General features: G+C 36.1%; 1 protein-coding gene across 3 annotated transcripts in view; it reads right to left on the bottom strand.

The window, feature by feature from the left end:
- The window catches only part of PALS1 (protein associated with LIN7 1, MAGUK p55 family member), a 56,249-nt gene that overhangs the window by 19,648 nt on the left and 20,182 nt on the right, over window positions 1-16,419 (bottom strand). For 2 of the 3 annotated variants that reach the window (XM_069017656.1, XM_069017658.1), the window contains exons 2-3: window positions 8,813-9,326; window positions 1,879-2,087 (exon numbers count right to left, since the gene is read on the bottom strand). In XM_069017656.1, the coding sequence (XP_068873757.1) occupies window positions 1,879-2,087; window positions 8,813-9,179 (576 nt within the window). In that variant the 5' untranslated portion in view covers window positions 9,180-9,326. Of the gene's footprint in view, window positions 1-1,878; window positions 2,088-8,812; window positions 9,327-9,895; window positions 9,915-16,419 lie in introns of those variants that run through there. The other variant, XM_069017657.1, reaches the window with a different exon arrangement.

The raw sequence follows: 16,419 nt of genomic DNA on the forward strand, positions 1-16,419 counted from the left end.
TCACTTAAATACACAAGAAGCTGAATCACTGAGAAACTAGATTACATCCGAAAATGGGAACAGACATTTGCAATATATTGAGTTTTCAGGAATTTCAAGGCTGGGGATGGGAGATGAAGAGTCAAAATGAGTGCAGTGATACGTTTGTCTTTCATGTAATAGTCTCATGGATAATGATCAAATCGTGTTGGTTTAAAAATTCTGGATTAATGAAATCTTTTCTTTTTGTTTAACCTTCTTCATGGACTGGTAAGAGACACAAAACTGGCTTTGCACCACCTTCTATTTTAGGATTTACCAAATCACCTGAAAAAAAGAGAAGAATATGTTGGGACGGTAATGGGCAGCAAAAAATGGGGAGAAATGTGAAAGTATGGAAATAGACCTAGAGTTTCCCTAGGCAAATTTTCTTATTGAAAATTTCTATTAAGTAGCAAATAAAAAGTCATCATATTCATGAAGGGAAAGAAGCAGCTTTCTTAAGGGTTACATCTGTAACACCCTGTATTATAAAAAGAGGTTCAAAGATTCTTGCTTGTATCTGAATGAAATCCTAAACTAGGTCTGTATGAAGTGAATGTTTGAGGGACTGGTTTACCAACAGAAGGTAAATGAAAAGGGTCCTTCAGACCCACAGACATGGAAGAAGCCTAGTAAGGATTTGGAAGCAGGCTACAGACTGATGAATAAGCAAGCTAGAGGGAAGCTCACATGTACTACAAACATATGATTACAGTGGGTGGACTAAAAGTTTTCACAGATTCACAGAATATTCTTAAGTACTTCCAACCTGCTTTTGGCACAGTCTTACTGACAAACCTAAACAGGAAAATCCTAAGCTGAAGTTTAATCAGAACCTGCACATTTAGATAGTGTTTAAACAATGTCCCTCAAGAGTCAGTAATTTCTTCTGCAAAAGAACTTCAAGCTTGCTACAATGCTGCTGGTTTACAAGGTTAAAGTCAGTAAAAGAAAGGAGAGTGGAAAAAAGCTGTTAAAAAAAAATGCTTCTGGGAGAAAGAAAACCAGATACTAAACCAAATGAACCAACCAACCCAAAAACCCCACCAACACCCACCACCTGCTGCCATACTGGAATACTCCAACCCATACACTTGAGCCAGTTTGGTTTGCTGGGTGCCTTTACCCAGCCTCTGGATCTGGCTTTGCTGAACACTACAGTGCTAGGCTTGCACCGATGTTGTTATTCAAGCTACCAAAGTCAAAGCTAACATATCGATCTAAGATGTAGCCACATTTCACTACATACTTGCACCAGGCCAAGGAAAATTGTGACAAACGTTACTGAGTGACCCCTCAAAATATTTTAACAATTTCTAAAAAATGTATCAGATCTTATAAAAGAGCTGTCATCTGTCAGACAAAAAGAAGCTTAATCACAGCAGTAATTAAAACATTTAAATTAAGTATTAAGGGATCTGTTGCTCAGTTTAAAGCAAAATGCTTGTTTTCCAGTATGTTTGTATTTTCAGAGATGCCTCCCAATCTAAGAACCCTGGCTCAACTCAGAGGAAAGTCACAAAAAGAGAGAACTGTAACTCAATTCCTGAATACTTGAAATAAAGAATACCAACGGAAAGGGAGTTAGATTGTCACAGCCACTCCCTTTTCCTATGTTTAAACACATTACCTTCTCTGTTACATATCTATCCATGCTGAAGAGGGAGCTCCTACCCCCAAAATATTTTTCTGGTTACTGTTTGCTGCATCCGGTTTTTCCAGATTTCCAATCAGTGACTATTATAATCCTTTCATATTCAACGTTCAGTCACTCCGACAAGCTTGACAAGTACGTATTTCAACAGTAGCTATGATTATAGGTTTCATGTATATCCCAGGGATGCATACTGTACATACCTCTTGTGCTAGTTCTTGTGCATTGGAGCTGAGAGGATATGGAGGGCTGGCTTTGTTCATGTGCACTGTAACAGCATTGTGGATCTTAAATGCATTCTGAAAATCAGTATTTTGAACAAGCTGTAAAATGAGCGAGATATCCTCTTGACTCTGAGGGTCTACCAAAACGTGCTGGATATGCTTAAGAGAATTTAACAGTTCTTCAACTTCTAGGTAAGAAATAACAAAATACAAATAAGATATAAGTTAACAAGAATGGTAATTAAGTAATATTTAGAGTTATACAAAAAATTTTTTGCTGTTCAGTTTTTAAACCAGCAGTGATATATGCAAGTTTATTAGTTATCCATTATTCCAACCTTTTTGTAGCAGTCCCCAAGTCAGTAAGAGCAGTAAGGTTTTACTGCTAAGCTCATCTTGATGCACTGAATAATTACTGATACCTTGGTTCACCTTTCTGTGTGCATCTACCAGATATGGTAGATATCTGTGTATCTCAACTATACATTGCTTATTTATGGAATGAATGTTTGATAAGTAAATTACACTCAATTTATAAACATAAAATTATGCTTAGTCTTAGCACATTAAAATAAAAAGGATGAAAAAATATAATCTATAAACATCTATGAGTTTTGAAAGTTATCTACAGCAAAGAGAAGTCCACATCTTTTACCTACAAGAATATGAGTTCTGCTTGGGCAGTAAAATATTTTAACATATTTTAATAACCAGTTTCCATATGTTTGCAGAACACTATGTGTTACATTCCTGAGTTTCAAGAACCAATCTGATGCTTTACAAGTGCTTTTTGAAGACTTTTACATTATTTGAAACCAAACCAAATTTCTGCTAAATAGTCCACTTCTCAAAATTAAGTACTTGAGAAACCACCTAAAACAAGGAATATGAATCAAACACAGGTAACAAATTCTGAAGCAGACAAAAGAAAAAAAGCATGTATTGAGCCTGAAAGAATGTATATGTTTTCACACATTGTATGAAAAAATCAGTTCAGCCACGAGAAGCTGGTGAGAAATCTTATATTTTAATAAATTCAAGTAAGCTAGAACTTTTGAACCCTGGTATTTAAAAAAAAAGAACAACAATGAAAACCCCAAATTTTAAAACTGTCAGCTGATGGTCAATCTTCTTTATTGATACCAAATTATCAGCTTTGAGAATAATTTTTAAGTTTTAGCAACCTTCATTTATTCATTATGAGCCAATAATTTTAGGAACACTATCAGGACATCAGCTAAGTTGCACTTTTTACATGAAAAATCACAGTAGATACCAATCACTAATATGGATACTTCTGTCAAGAAGTTTCCCTTAGGTATTTTTAACCACAAACTCATCAGTACACTGAACACAAGCCTAGACTCAAAATTTTTAAGCACAACATAAAAAATGGTTGATAAATGGGCACATGAAAACCATAAAGCCTAATAAAATTAGCATTTCAAACAAGTTTAATTGCTTTAAATTTGGACAAACCATACCTATTTACAAGCTGTCAAGTCTGAGTTTGCAAGTTAGTCTTCTGTATTATAAAAGGAAACAAACAAGCCAGGGCTACTACTCCTGTATTTTACTGTCTGCAGGACAATAAAAAAAAGTAATAAAAACCCCTCCAAAGCCATTTCACACATGCTAAAATCATCCTACCCACCAAAGGTCAAGGGCTTCTTCCTGTAACCACCAGAGAAACAAAGGGCAGTAGAACAGAAAGCTTGGATACTGGCTGTGCAGGATATTCCACTGGTGCCATCCAGCACAGCTCACAACACTAATTAAGGTAGCCAATGTCTCACTAGGAAACTGTATACAGAATATACTGCTTATCACACTGGGAGAAATGCCATTTCGAGAGAAGGCTAAAGAACACTCCACAAGTACATTGGTAGGTAGCAAAATTCTCATCTAATGGAGAACGTAGAGTAGTGAAGTATCTCTTCAACTCATTCTCACAAGTCTGAGGAAGTGCACTGTTTTCAAGCACAAAGAAAAAAAAAGTGAGTAAAACAGATGTTATTGCACAGCTCCTACTGACACCTGCCTGGTTAAAAAACATACCAACTCAAAGTTCTGCTATTTGTTACGGTTACTGGATTCAAAAAGCAGTGAGATGTTAGAGAAGAACCTTGCTCCTTTTATCACTTCCTATGCATTATTTTAGTCCACTATTTCTGAACGCTCTCTTACACATCTGAAAATTCAAATACATACACATATATACACATGCAATTCTAATACATGTTGCATGTAGGATATAAATTCATACAGACAGACATCTTACTCTGTATCTATAAAAAGACATCCTGTTCCTAGATGTCTCTACATATTCTCTCTTCAGCCCTTTGCTAGTTCCTTCTGTGTTACCCTTTCATACAAACTATCACAGTACTCTCTTCCCTGTACAATTCCCTTCTACACTGAGGCTTCATCTGCTGGATGCCAGAGCTTTATACCAAGTGACTTCCCCCACCACAAAACAGCAAACAAATACCCACCTCAACACAATTATAAAAGAGAAATAATGCTTGAAAGGAGTGAAATGAAATATTCCTCAAAAGGTAGCACTCCATTTCCTAGTCACTTGTTTAATAAAAAACCATACACACAAAACCACATACAAATCTGGCTTTATGCATGCCTAATTCTCTTTACGTTCCTGCTTCTAAAGTCTAAGTCACAGATAACATTTCAGTGCAGGGTTTGGTTTTCTTTTTTTCTTGGTTTCGGTCGTTTTAAAGTAACAATAATTTAAAAAAGCATCAGGTAACAAAAGACTCCATCTCCAGATATATCCTATTAATAGGGTTGTCTTGAAGAAAAAAAAGTTCAGTAAGACCAACATCTGCATTTACTCACAGAAAAGTCAGGGTTCTTTTGCAGAACAAGTCCATTTTTTAATTGCAGATCAATTAGCAATCAAATACTGGGTTTTGTCAAGTCGTCTTTTACAAGAAGCACTGCAGCCTTTTTCCATTAGACTATGAAATGGCTGGAATGTGACTGAGCTCTGTGAGATATACACATTAATCAAAAGACTGCCAGGGCAAAAGTATGCAACCGCAGGGGAGGACCTGCAGTCACAGCTTAACATGTTATATTAGAAAATGAAGAAAAGAAAATAGATGGTTTTTATCACCTTAAACAAAAAGTTAAGAAGAGCAAACTTAAGAAGATAGACTTTATTTTATGTCAGCACCAATGTCTCGATTCCTAAACTTTTCTGCAGAGTAATCTATGTGCTGGTACTAGCACTTTAATGCTTCAAATATAATTTGAATCACATGGCTAGGAAAAGTAGTTTTTGGATAAAACAGTATTTCAGAAAGTTTATTTATAACATATTTATAAATGAGTTTTGGCCAAGGTATAAAAGCAAAAAATAGGTGGCTTTAAGAAAAAAAAAAAAAAATCATCATTGTAGCCAGAAAGGGCTTACTTCAGAAAGGCTTACTTCCATGAAATGTCAGTTACTCATTTAACTAAATTAGCTGAATGAACTGTAGCAAACAGAAAAAGTCTGTTTTTTACAGAAGCATAGTGCTATGAAAAAGCCAGTAAATACTTACATGCACATGTGCTAGGTGCAGAGAATATTATTTCCATTATTTCCATTTAAACAGCTGTCTAAATCATATACTGCTTTGTTAACAAACATGCCCTTTAAAAATCTTTTGGTTAAGTGTCCTGTTTTATTTTTATATATAAATTCCAATTTCTTTATCTAGTCTATTTTAATCTAGTCTGCTTTCTTTTATGATGATAAAAACATTAAAGACTTGGCAAGGATCTGCCAAATTAGACATTGGCACTTACAAAACACTTTCCAAATTAAAAATACAGACACATAGGTCAATATTCTTAAAAGATGTATCTTCAGGAGAAGCTCTATGGATTAACACACATACACACGATAGCAAAATTAAAATCAGTATTTTAAAAAATACCAAAGAAGGATAGTTGAACATCTCTGTAATTCACTAGCACCTGTTCAAGTTTATTTGGGGTTTTCCTAACTAATCTCAGAGATTTGTGAATATGACTAATCACTCTAACCTGGACAGTCAAAGTGGAAAGAAGGAAAGAGCCAGATGCAGTGTTAAAAATGTTAGAAAGATTAATCCAGAAACTGGGAAAAGGACATGCTCAAGAGTAGAAGAAAATTTTGTATGAGTTCATGCTACTGCAGAAGCACTTCACTAAATTTAAATTTTAACTCGGTTTTTGACAACACTAGTGAGAGAATACAGATTCTTTAGGGACTATATAGGTTAAAAAACCACAGTATTTTATTTAGAACTATTTTTCCTATGTTTGCAACAATTCAACATCATAGTTGAGTATAATCAAAACCTACTCTTAATCACAGAATCACATAGTGGGTAAGGTTGGAAGGGACCACAATGCGTCATCTCATCCAATCTCCCTGCTCAAGCAGGGCCATCCTAGAGCACAATGCACAGGATTGTATCCAAACAGTTCTTGAGTATCTCCAGTGAGGGAGACTCCACAGCCTCCCTGGATAATCTATTCCAGTGCTCAGTCACCTGCACAGTAAAGAAGTTTTCCTCATGTTCAGGTGGAACTTCCTGTGCTTCCTTCTGCCCACTGCCTCTTGTCCTATTGCTGGCACCACCAAGAAGAGCCCGGATCCATCCTTTGACACTCTGCCTTCAGATACTGATAGGCATTGATGAGATCCGCTCTCTGTCTCCTCTTCTTGAGGCTGAACAGGCCCAGCTCCCACAGCCTTTCCTTGTAAGAGATACTCTCTTGTTGCCCTTCACTGGACCTGCTCCAGGAGCTCCCTGTCTCTCTTGTCCTGAGGAGCCCAGAACTGGACACAGCACTCCAGGTCAGGCCTCACCAGGGCTGACTAGAGGGGCAGGATCACCTCGACCAGCTGCCAATGCTCTCCCTAATGCAGCCTGGGATCCCATTAACCTTTTTGGCCCCACAGGCACTGCTGGCTCATGGAATGCCGAACGATAAATCCTCTCTTCTTAAATCTGAAGTTTATTGATCCAAATGACAAGACCCAAACGTTGATTACAGAAGTGGACAAAGTCACTTAGTCATTTTACTTCAAGATGCACCTTATACCACGTATTATTTCCTAATTTACCTCTTTCTACACACACACCTCTACAATCTTCTTTCTTGTCCCCGATGTTTGGCATTTCTCTTCTTACACCTAGTATTCAAAGAATCCTAGCTTCCATTCAATACCAATTTCCCATCTTCTACTCTTGCTGAGCTAGTTTCCTCTTCCAGCTTTTCACAAATACTGTCTTCGACAATCCCTCAGCTTCTCCCACAGCTGGTACCCTTCTGAATTCCCCACAGAGATTTTTAAACCCATCTTTTTGTCATTACAGTAATTTCTTCACTGTTATTTCTCCTGTCCAAAGAGCTTCAGTCTACACTAGCTCCTAACTGGTTCTCAAATATGCCAGACTGATGCATGTTACTCACTTCTCATCCCTACCAGTTTCCATGGGTAGCTGCTTTGCCCATTGGTTTGCACCTATCCTCCCTCCAAGGTCTCACCACCTCTAGCATGAAACCTAGCCCCAGCTTTCTAATTTCAAGTCACTCTTTCCTCCCTTCTCTTGTTTCAATTTCCAATTCCTCCAGTAGTCAGTCTTCAGAGCTTTTGGCCACTGGGGCTAGGCAAGCCCCAAGTGAAGTCACTTTTACTGTTTGACACTCATTTTTGTATCTTCTGCTTTGTGCTGCCTCTAAGGAGAGAATTTTACAATCAAATACCTAATGCTTCATGAAGTTAAGTACAGAATCTCCTCCTTACAAAGAGATCTCTCAGCTGACAAGCCATGCACTAAAACAAGGGACACCTGCCTCGTTTGTAATTGACCCTGCTCTCCACACGAGGCTGAACAGGATGACATCCTGATGACCCTTTCAATCTAAATTTTCCTAAAGAGGGATTTGTACAATAAGGATTACCAGAGGTTATGGAGCAGAGACATGTCTTTAGCAGAACTGTTGCTTGGGCACACAAATACTAGAGATGAAGTAAAAAAGAAGAAATTAGCAATTTCATAGCTATTTTTCACTCTGTATTCTCAACTACCAGCCAGTAGGAAAAAAAGTATCAAGAAACCTTAGGGCAGCCCAGAAGAAAAGGCTGCCTTTTTAAAGCAATCTGGATCTCTGAACAAGTATGGATTTGGAAACCTGAACTGGACTCCCACAAATTCCCAGTGCATCTTTTTCACTCCAGTGACACACCACATTTTATTTAAAATACTTATGTTTGAGGAAGAAAGGTTAGAAACTTTCTCTAAACAAGCATAGTTAAAACAATGACAACTATGAAATGAAAAATGTCAGCATCTATTTCTTCAAAAATTATTAACATTAACTTTCATCAATGTGTAAGCAGATTTTCATTATCAACACCAATACTTTAAGAGATGTATTGGTGTGACATTTTTATTAGGTGGCAATCGATAATGCAAGACAGAATGGGAAAAAAACACTAGCATGTTTCACTTTAAAGTATTAACAACTCTTGCATTTTTATTTTAAATGACAATCTGTATTTATTCATTCCTCATTCTGGTCTACAGTTCATCAAACATCATAAAATTGGATATTACTTACACAGTTTTCCCTAGCCTTAAGAAGACAGAGACACTGACTGAATTAATTATTATCCACAAGGTATTTAACTGTTCCCCACATGGATCAGTTTTGAAAAACCATTTGCTGAGGCACACAGCCTCACATTTGGCTAAATAAAAAAACCCCAAACCACCACAAAATCTAAAGGACCAGAAGACTTTAAATCTGTTTATGAAAAATTAGCTAAATTAGGTTTTCAGTGGCCTAAAAGAGCATTAATATCAAATAAATCTTTACCCTGTTAGCCCACTCATTGCATTTTACCTACCTAGTGTTTTCACAGTGTAATGAGGACTCTCCAAAACAATTCCTTCTTCTGTGTCAAATATTGGATTATCTATTCCAGTTTTAGGAGGAATTTGTGCTAGTTTCTTTAGCCTCATGGAAGCAGTAAGGTCCAGTTCTTGTTTCCTTCCCTCTTCTTCTCGCCTGCGCCTTATGTCCTCCTGTTGCTGACGGATTCGCTCCAGTTGAGCACTCCGCCGCATGGGCATCATCCTGGAGCCCAAGTCCCCAGGGCAATCAACAGCCATTTCTCTGTGCTTCTGAGGTTCCTCAGGAGACACAAGGTCCACATTTTTTGCTTCACTGTCAGAATCTTCTGTGATATGTCCATTCATATGAGAAGTTGTCATGATTATTTGTAATTATGCTTATGCTCTTCAAAACAAAACGCTGTTATTAGGCCAGTTTGTGTTACGATATTGTGTAAAATCCATTATAAATTCAAATATATTTCCCTTCCATCACAAGACGCTTGAAGAGGCATCCAGGAGGAAAATCTAATGACAGATATTCAAAAGAAAAGAAATTAGTGAGTAATTGGACAAATAAGAAAACACCTAAGGTCCCTGGGCATCAGAACAATGGAACTTTTCGTCCAAATATACATAGTGCTTCTTCCCCTTCTAAGAACTACAGAATCCTCACAAATCTGTTTCACATATTTTGGTAGACTTGAGATGCCAGTGTCAGAAAAGGAGCACTGTTCAAACTAATGTTAAAATCTCTTGTATTCCCCATTCAAAACCATGGTGATTCTGCTCTTAACACAATTGAAAATAAACAGTTTTCCGAGAGCTCTCACTCAAATTAATTTGTTCCCTCATTCCTAAAAATTCCAAAACAAACCATGGTTACAACCCTACAAACACTAAGTATTAAAAACATGTTATAAACAACATGCTTGTAAGAAGTTGAGTATAAGCTAATGCAAGTAAAGATATTTGCATTTATTGTTTATAAATTGGGGCATTTTATGTAAACATTGCTTCCTGGGTTCAAGGAAGACAAGTCTGACATAGAGTTCCTGCATAAGATACTATCTAAAGCAGACAGGAGCTGCACTTACACAATTCCGAGTAGAGATAAAGTCCTAGGATAAGGGCTAGACAATTCTGGTTAGCAGCTACTCTTAATACCTCCTATAGGTATGCATTAAAACAGGAAGGATTAAATACAGGAGTAAAAATCCTTATGTGGGCATACAGACATACAGATTTGACAGAGAATAATAATTAATTTTAACAGTCAAGTATAACATTCCACTATATTACATACACCTTAATCTGGTTTCTTATTTCTGATGACTCAGGCTAAAGAGCTTAGGTGTCCTGATTAATATAACCACTCATCTCTTAAATACAATACATGTAACAGTGTGTTTTATACCACATTGCCTGTCACTGATATGTTCTCCTCAATTAAAAGGTCGTAAAATTAACAAATGGTTGCGTACCATATTACCAATATACATAATTTTTCAAGTTACTTTTTTTTTTTTTTTTTAAATTTACTGAGAGGAAATAATAGGAAATATCTCTGAGTTTTATTACACGCTGGAAGCACCAAGACAGAAAAAAAACCAAAAAAAACAAAACCCCAAATCACCAACATTCTTATACCAAATGTTTGTGTTTGGAGGAGGAAGGGAAGAATGTTTATGTTGTAATTAAGTTGAAAATTAAATATCTATAGTTCTGTTTGGGAGGAGCAGCAATATAAACTCCTACACAAGTTTTTGCCAGCTTGCAATTTTAAGTACATACAGCTTTTCATTTTCCTGAGGAGTAGCACACAGCTTACAGCAACAACAAAACTATTTCCTTTACTTGTTTCCTGTCTAGCCCACTACTAAAATAGTTATTACTAAAATCTTCTCAAGAAGAAAATTAAATTCAAGCATTACTGTGGTAGTAAAATTCCTTTTTTGCCCTTAAAAGACACTTAATTGCACTCCACTGATACGCTCAACATTCAATGCTCAACATTCACACATTCAGAAAAAAAACTAGGCAAAAAGCCAATCAAAAACTGCACAGTACTGGGGCTAGCACTGCAGGTACCCCACAATTACTTAGTGCCTGTAAAGCCTTCAGTTAGTGCCCAAGTTAGAACAGCTTTTCAAAGAATGAAGCCACGTAAAGTTAGCATTTAGACAGCATTATATAAAGCACTACTTTAAAAAAAGTTCTCTGAAGTTCAGAGAAAGGCGGATAAAAATTAGCAAAAGTATCCTCAGAAAGCTACATTTCCCCTTCTGAAAAGGCAACTTCTCTGTACAGAAATACCAATCCCCAAAAAGGAAGCGTCAATATGAACAATAAAATTGCAAAGACCACTAATTTAACTGTGGACGGAAGATAACTCAAATTCTTTTTAATTCAAGTTGTATTTGCCATAGCTTGTCTAAACACTGAGCCATTTCAAAGCTACATTCATCTCTTTTCAACTCTAACAAGCTGAAAGAAAACTCACATTCCTGAATCTACAGGGTATAACCAACAGGTGCTGAAACAATTTGAGGGGATGAATAATATCCATTTAATCAGCACTAAAAAAGTCAAAACCAGGGTGTAAGGACCTGCAGGAAGTAAAACACAACTTTAAACTCAATCATGTGCAAGCTAAATGATGTCACACTCTCTAATGAACCCTAATCAGGAAGAATCATCAGAAAATTGAGTTGATGGCCAATACTTAAAAACTGGTCAAGAACATTTACAGCGGGATTAGCTACATAGCCTCCATCAAATTTAAAAGTACCAGCTACAAAAATGGCACACCAAAACCTCATATATCTATATATAGAGTGAGAAGATTTAAAATCTCTTTAGTTTAGTAATATGAACTGAAGACAAGAGAAACAAAAATATAGTCTGGAGTAAATATTATTCATAGGCAGCCTTAGTAACACTGCTCACATTTTCAGCATAAACTGTGTGCAAGACACAAAGGACATACAAATTCTTTGAACAGGGTACCAAGACATTTAAGTCACCAGTGATAATAGCTGCCCACTCTCAGTATTCAAGATCTGAGTCAATCAAGTAAAAAAGAAACAAAAGCTACAGAAAAGGAGAGCTCTCTTGCAGTCACACTTTAACAGCAACAGTCAGAAAACCTCAATGACAAATTAAGATACTTGGTATTTTTAATAAAAAGTATTTCTGGTGTCTCAGAAAGCTAGGTACTCCTGCAACAAGCAATAAACAGCACAGCTGTTTATTGACTCACACTCAGATTATACAAAAGATGGTACAAAACATCATGTTATCTGGCAACCTAAAATTTGGTGTTATGGAAACATCAAACAAACTACACAAAAACCTGACCCCTAGATACAACTAGCTGGTAATCCATAAAAGCATAGGCATGCTGCAAGTCTGGAATGCTGAAGAACTTCCTTTAATCAAAGAATTTCTGATAACAGCTGACCCCTTCCAAACCTAAGCCCCTCTCCTTCCTGCTGTCTCAAGTCTGCATCAGACATCACAAATCCTCATCTCCAACTGTTTTGGAAAAATGCTATTGCCCAACCGTAACAAATGAAATAAACATGTAAGGAAAAAAATCATATCAGCTCTCAAGTCCCCTCTCCACAATGGTCCTAAGGAGGCAAAATGTAAAATACTACACTGATAAAAACTTTAGTTTGGTTCTCAAATTAAGGTGTGGAACAGCTGAGGTTAAAAATAAGATTCAGCTTAAGGGAGGTACCAGGAGCAGAAAATTTTATTTTAACCAATATCCATGGCAGCAAAAGTCTTAAGATGAATAATTTCAGAAACTGTTCTCTTGGCTTTTCTTTCTGAAGGTTTCTTTTGCAATTTTAAAAATTCCGTGATAGCAACAATAAGGGAAGGTAGTTACACCAAGTCTGTTCTCTGCAAATTGTGGATTATCCAATAAAACATTTTCAGCCCAAGAGAAGCTTATTTTGCCAAATTAATATTTAGTACTATGGAGGAAAATTTAAAGACTTACTCATTTTTACTCAATTTTACTAATTTTTACTACTTCATATGTACAATCTATATAATAACATTTGTAATTAAGAGAATTCCTTTCCACTTCAGAACTTGGTAGTAGCAGTTTCTATACTTTCTAGATATGTACAAGTGTCTTGTTACACAGAGTTTGATTGCTCAAAGTTTAATACGGTTAAATCATGGCTTTGACCATCTTGCTTTACTGCTGATATCTAACTGGGGAATCTTAGTGTTTCCACATGATATGTAGAGCTTTCCAAATAAAGCAGATTTATGACTCTCTCTGTCCAACTTCATATCGCAAGTCTTACCAACACAGTCCTGGAGAGTGTATATGAAAGTCTCTTCAAAACAGATAACTTTTATTTTTGGCCTCCAGAGGAAGGTTTTCAAAAACTGATAATGTTAGTACAGCTATTGAGAAAGAGCACTTCAGTCACTCTAGTCACCACTGGGGATCATACAAAATTCTGACAGCAAACAAGCCATGTTTCTGATGCAAGTTCATAACAGCAAAATTAAAGAAGAAACCACAAGTACTGTCTTGCTAACTATACTTACTATTCTCAAAAATACTGTATTTTACAAGCTGCCATTCTTCCTACAGCTAACAACATCAGGCTTCTATCACCTTTTTAAACACCTTGAATACACTATGCAAAGCACAGACCCCAAGAGCTCTGTAAAAGAATAAACATACATAAATGTAATCATCTTGGTGTGCAAGGCAGATGCTTGTATAAAATATGTACTGACAGGGATCGAAACAGAAGTGCTGTAAGATGGTTTAAGTTTTCACTTGCTTCCTGGGGACTGTGGCTGGTGTGCATAGCAATCCTAATTGCTTTAACAACCAAATTCTGTATGGTAAAATTAAATTTGTTTTGCTTCAGCAACTTCCAAAGAGCAAAAATGACATTTTCTGGAGGCTGAGGTTTTGTGTTACATTTCAGTGGTGTTAAAATTCTTTCAGTGCTGGAAGTATGATTAGACCTGATAGTTCCCTTTTTAAAATTCATTAAAGCTGCAAATTCTGAATGACTGCAAGAAAGTTCAGTGCCTACCTCCAGTGAAATTTTCATTAGTTTTGGCACAGATTAGAGTATAAAAGCCCAACCTACATTTGAAATTTTGATATAAACACAAGAAGTATATATTAAACATAAGCACAGTGCAAAGGATTTATCATCAGTTTAAAGCCATGTACTACAACAGATACGTTATTTTAAAATATTAATTAAAAACAACTGGAAGACGAAGTCTAGGCTGCTGAAGTGGATTAGAAATGAGATTAAAATCACATACAAGATGTTTCCCAATATCTGAACTACTAATAAAACATGAGCTGAAAACTATGCTACGCATCTCTGCTGTGTATTATTAATGGCTCAAATAATAGTGTGTCTTCTGGTACTTTTACTCAGTACTTGAGATTCTAGGCAAGCAAAACCTAAGTCATAAAAATCACAAAGTAGCAAAGTAAAACACTTCAGTAATTCTACAAATGGAAGCTTGGTGTAGGAAAATAAAAAATAATTCCCAGCTTTCCTTGCATCATCTACTATACGCCATTTTTTCTTCAATGGTATTTCAGTGAATCTACAAGATTAGGAGTCTTGGAAGACTTGGAATTACATAAAGGAAAATACAATACAAACCACGTTGTACCACATAAAATTCACCACCACTACTTGATGAGAGTTAAAGATTAGACTTTATGATAGAAAGTACTTCACAGATATTTCCTATGACTCTTAATAGTACCTGAAATAACTGCCATAGCCTAGAGCAGACTGATGTTTTTCAAAAATAAGTAGAAGTTACAAAATTTATGACAACTTGATACTTCTTTTCTTTAAATTACAAAAAAAAAAAAAATCTGTAATGGAAAATAAATCTTTACACTAGCTTTGCAACATGTTCAAGAAAATGACTTCTGGTATGGTTTGTTTTTTCAGTCTAATATAAACTATTCTTTCCTCTAACTAGATATTCTAGCATAGACACTAGTACTGGAAGCAAACTCTTCCTTTAATATCCAGCTGACTCTTGTTCCAATAATTTCAAACTAGAGTTCATTATAACACCTGTCAAGCACAGTAACAGTACAACATGTGAATTTCAAAGGGCTCTCAGACACGCCAAGAGGTTTTAGCATTCCATGCTCACTTAAATGTGCAAGATATGTGGATCAACAGCAAAAAGGGCTAAACCCTCAAATTGATCATAATTTTCATTGTTAGCAGTTTCTAGGTTACATTTGTACAAGAACAATAGTAATGTTAATTTACAGCATTAAAGCACAGAGAAATTGATGAAACTGAAAATTCAGATGCTAAGGTAAGAGTCCGGTTTTATAAAAGGTATAAACAAATTGCTCAGCCTGCAAACCTGGGACATTATAAGCACATTTTTGTATCACATTGGTATTACACCTAAGAACTGTGGTCTATTTAAGACTTTTAATTTTATTAGGCTTGTTTATCTGTCAATGCAATGTCACCAATCAAAAAAGTCATAGCTCAAGAACAGGCCTACACAATCAACTTCAAAAGACACAAGGTGACTCCCCACAAAACATACGAACAAAGTGTTTTCCATGAAAAACAGGCATCAATGAGAGACACCTCATTCAGACCTCCTTTCAGCAACTGCACTTTTGCAGTAAAATATATGCAAGATACCTTTGCAGCAGTTGTATGAAGAGGGAGGAACAATTAAAGCTTATTTAAATTTCTGCCCATCCCACTGTGAAAGACACATGCTGCATAATCTATAGAGCAGCAAACTTCCTTGGTTAGTATAGCAACAGTGAGCTCTAATCAGCTAAAATTGATAGCACAGGTCAAACCACTCACATGATAGCACAGAACCACTCCACATGAAGCTTTTTCTAGTTGTAACAAATGTGACTTTCTACATTTATCAATACTTTTTTCTTTTAAGTTATACAAACAATTAAAATTCTTCCCAAGTTGACTGAGATTTAAAACAATTGTTGAAAACACCAAGAATAAACATCTTATACACCACAATTCCCTTAGTTTTAAATATACACTACCACTTACACATCATCATTAATTTCTGCTTGTTAGATCAAATGAAAAATAGACAGGAAGGAGAATAAAGTTCCAGCTGGGGTGAGAGGGAATGACAATAGAAACAAACTTAAGCTGGCTTCACAAAGTTTATCACTAAAAAATCACAGCTAGACAAAAAAAAACTTTAAAGACTTTTGCCAAGGTCAGTTAAGCATATTTTACAATTCAGTAATATAGTATTTAGGCTCTAGGGTCTGTTCATATTTTGTATCCTCAATAAAGCCCCAACACAGTTGTGCTGACAAGCCCTAAACTGTGGTGAGGAGCACAGCAGAGGGCAGTCTCTGCAGCAATTAGTGAAAACCTGAAAAAAAAAAGAACAAAGCTGTTTCAAAAGGGAGCTCACAGACACATCCAACACTACAGCTCATTAAATGGTCTGACATCCACATCACCCTAAAAGAGCACACAGATATATCACCCTAGCATCCCACCATGGCTTAGATTAATAGGCTACAACTATGCATACATTTGAATACTCAGCTCTAATCAAATCTCTAGCA

The sequence above is a fragment of the Aphelocoma coerulescens genome, chromosome 5 (assembly GCF_041296385.1).
Source record: "Aphelocoma coerulescens isolate FSJ_1873_10779 chromosome 5, UR_Acoe_1.0, whole genome shotgun sequence".
Taxonomy (NCBI): domain Eukaryota; kingdom Metazoa; phylum Chordata; class Aves; order Passeriformes; family Corvidae; genus Aphelocoma; species Aphelocoma coerulescens.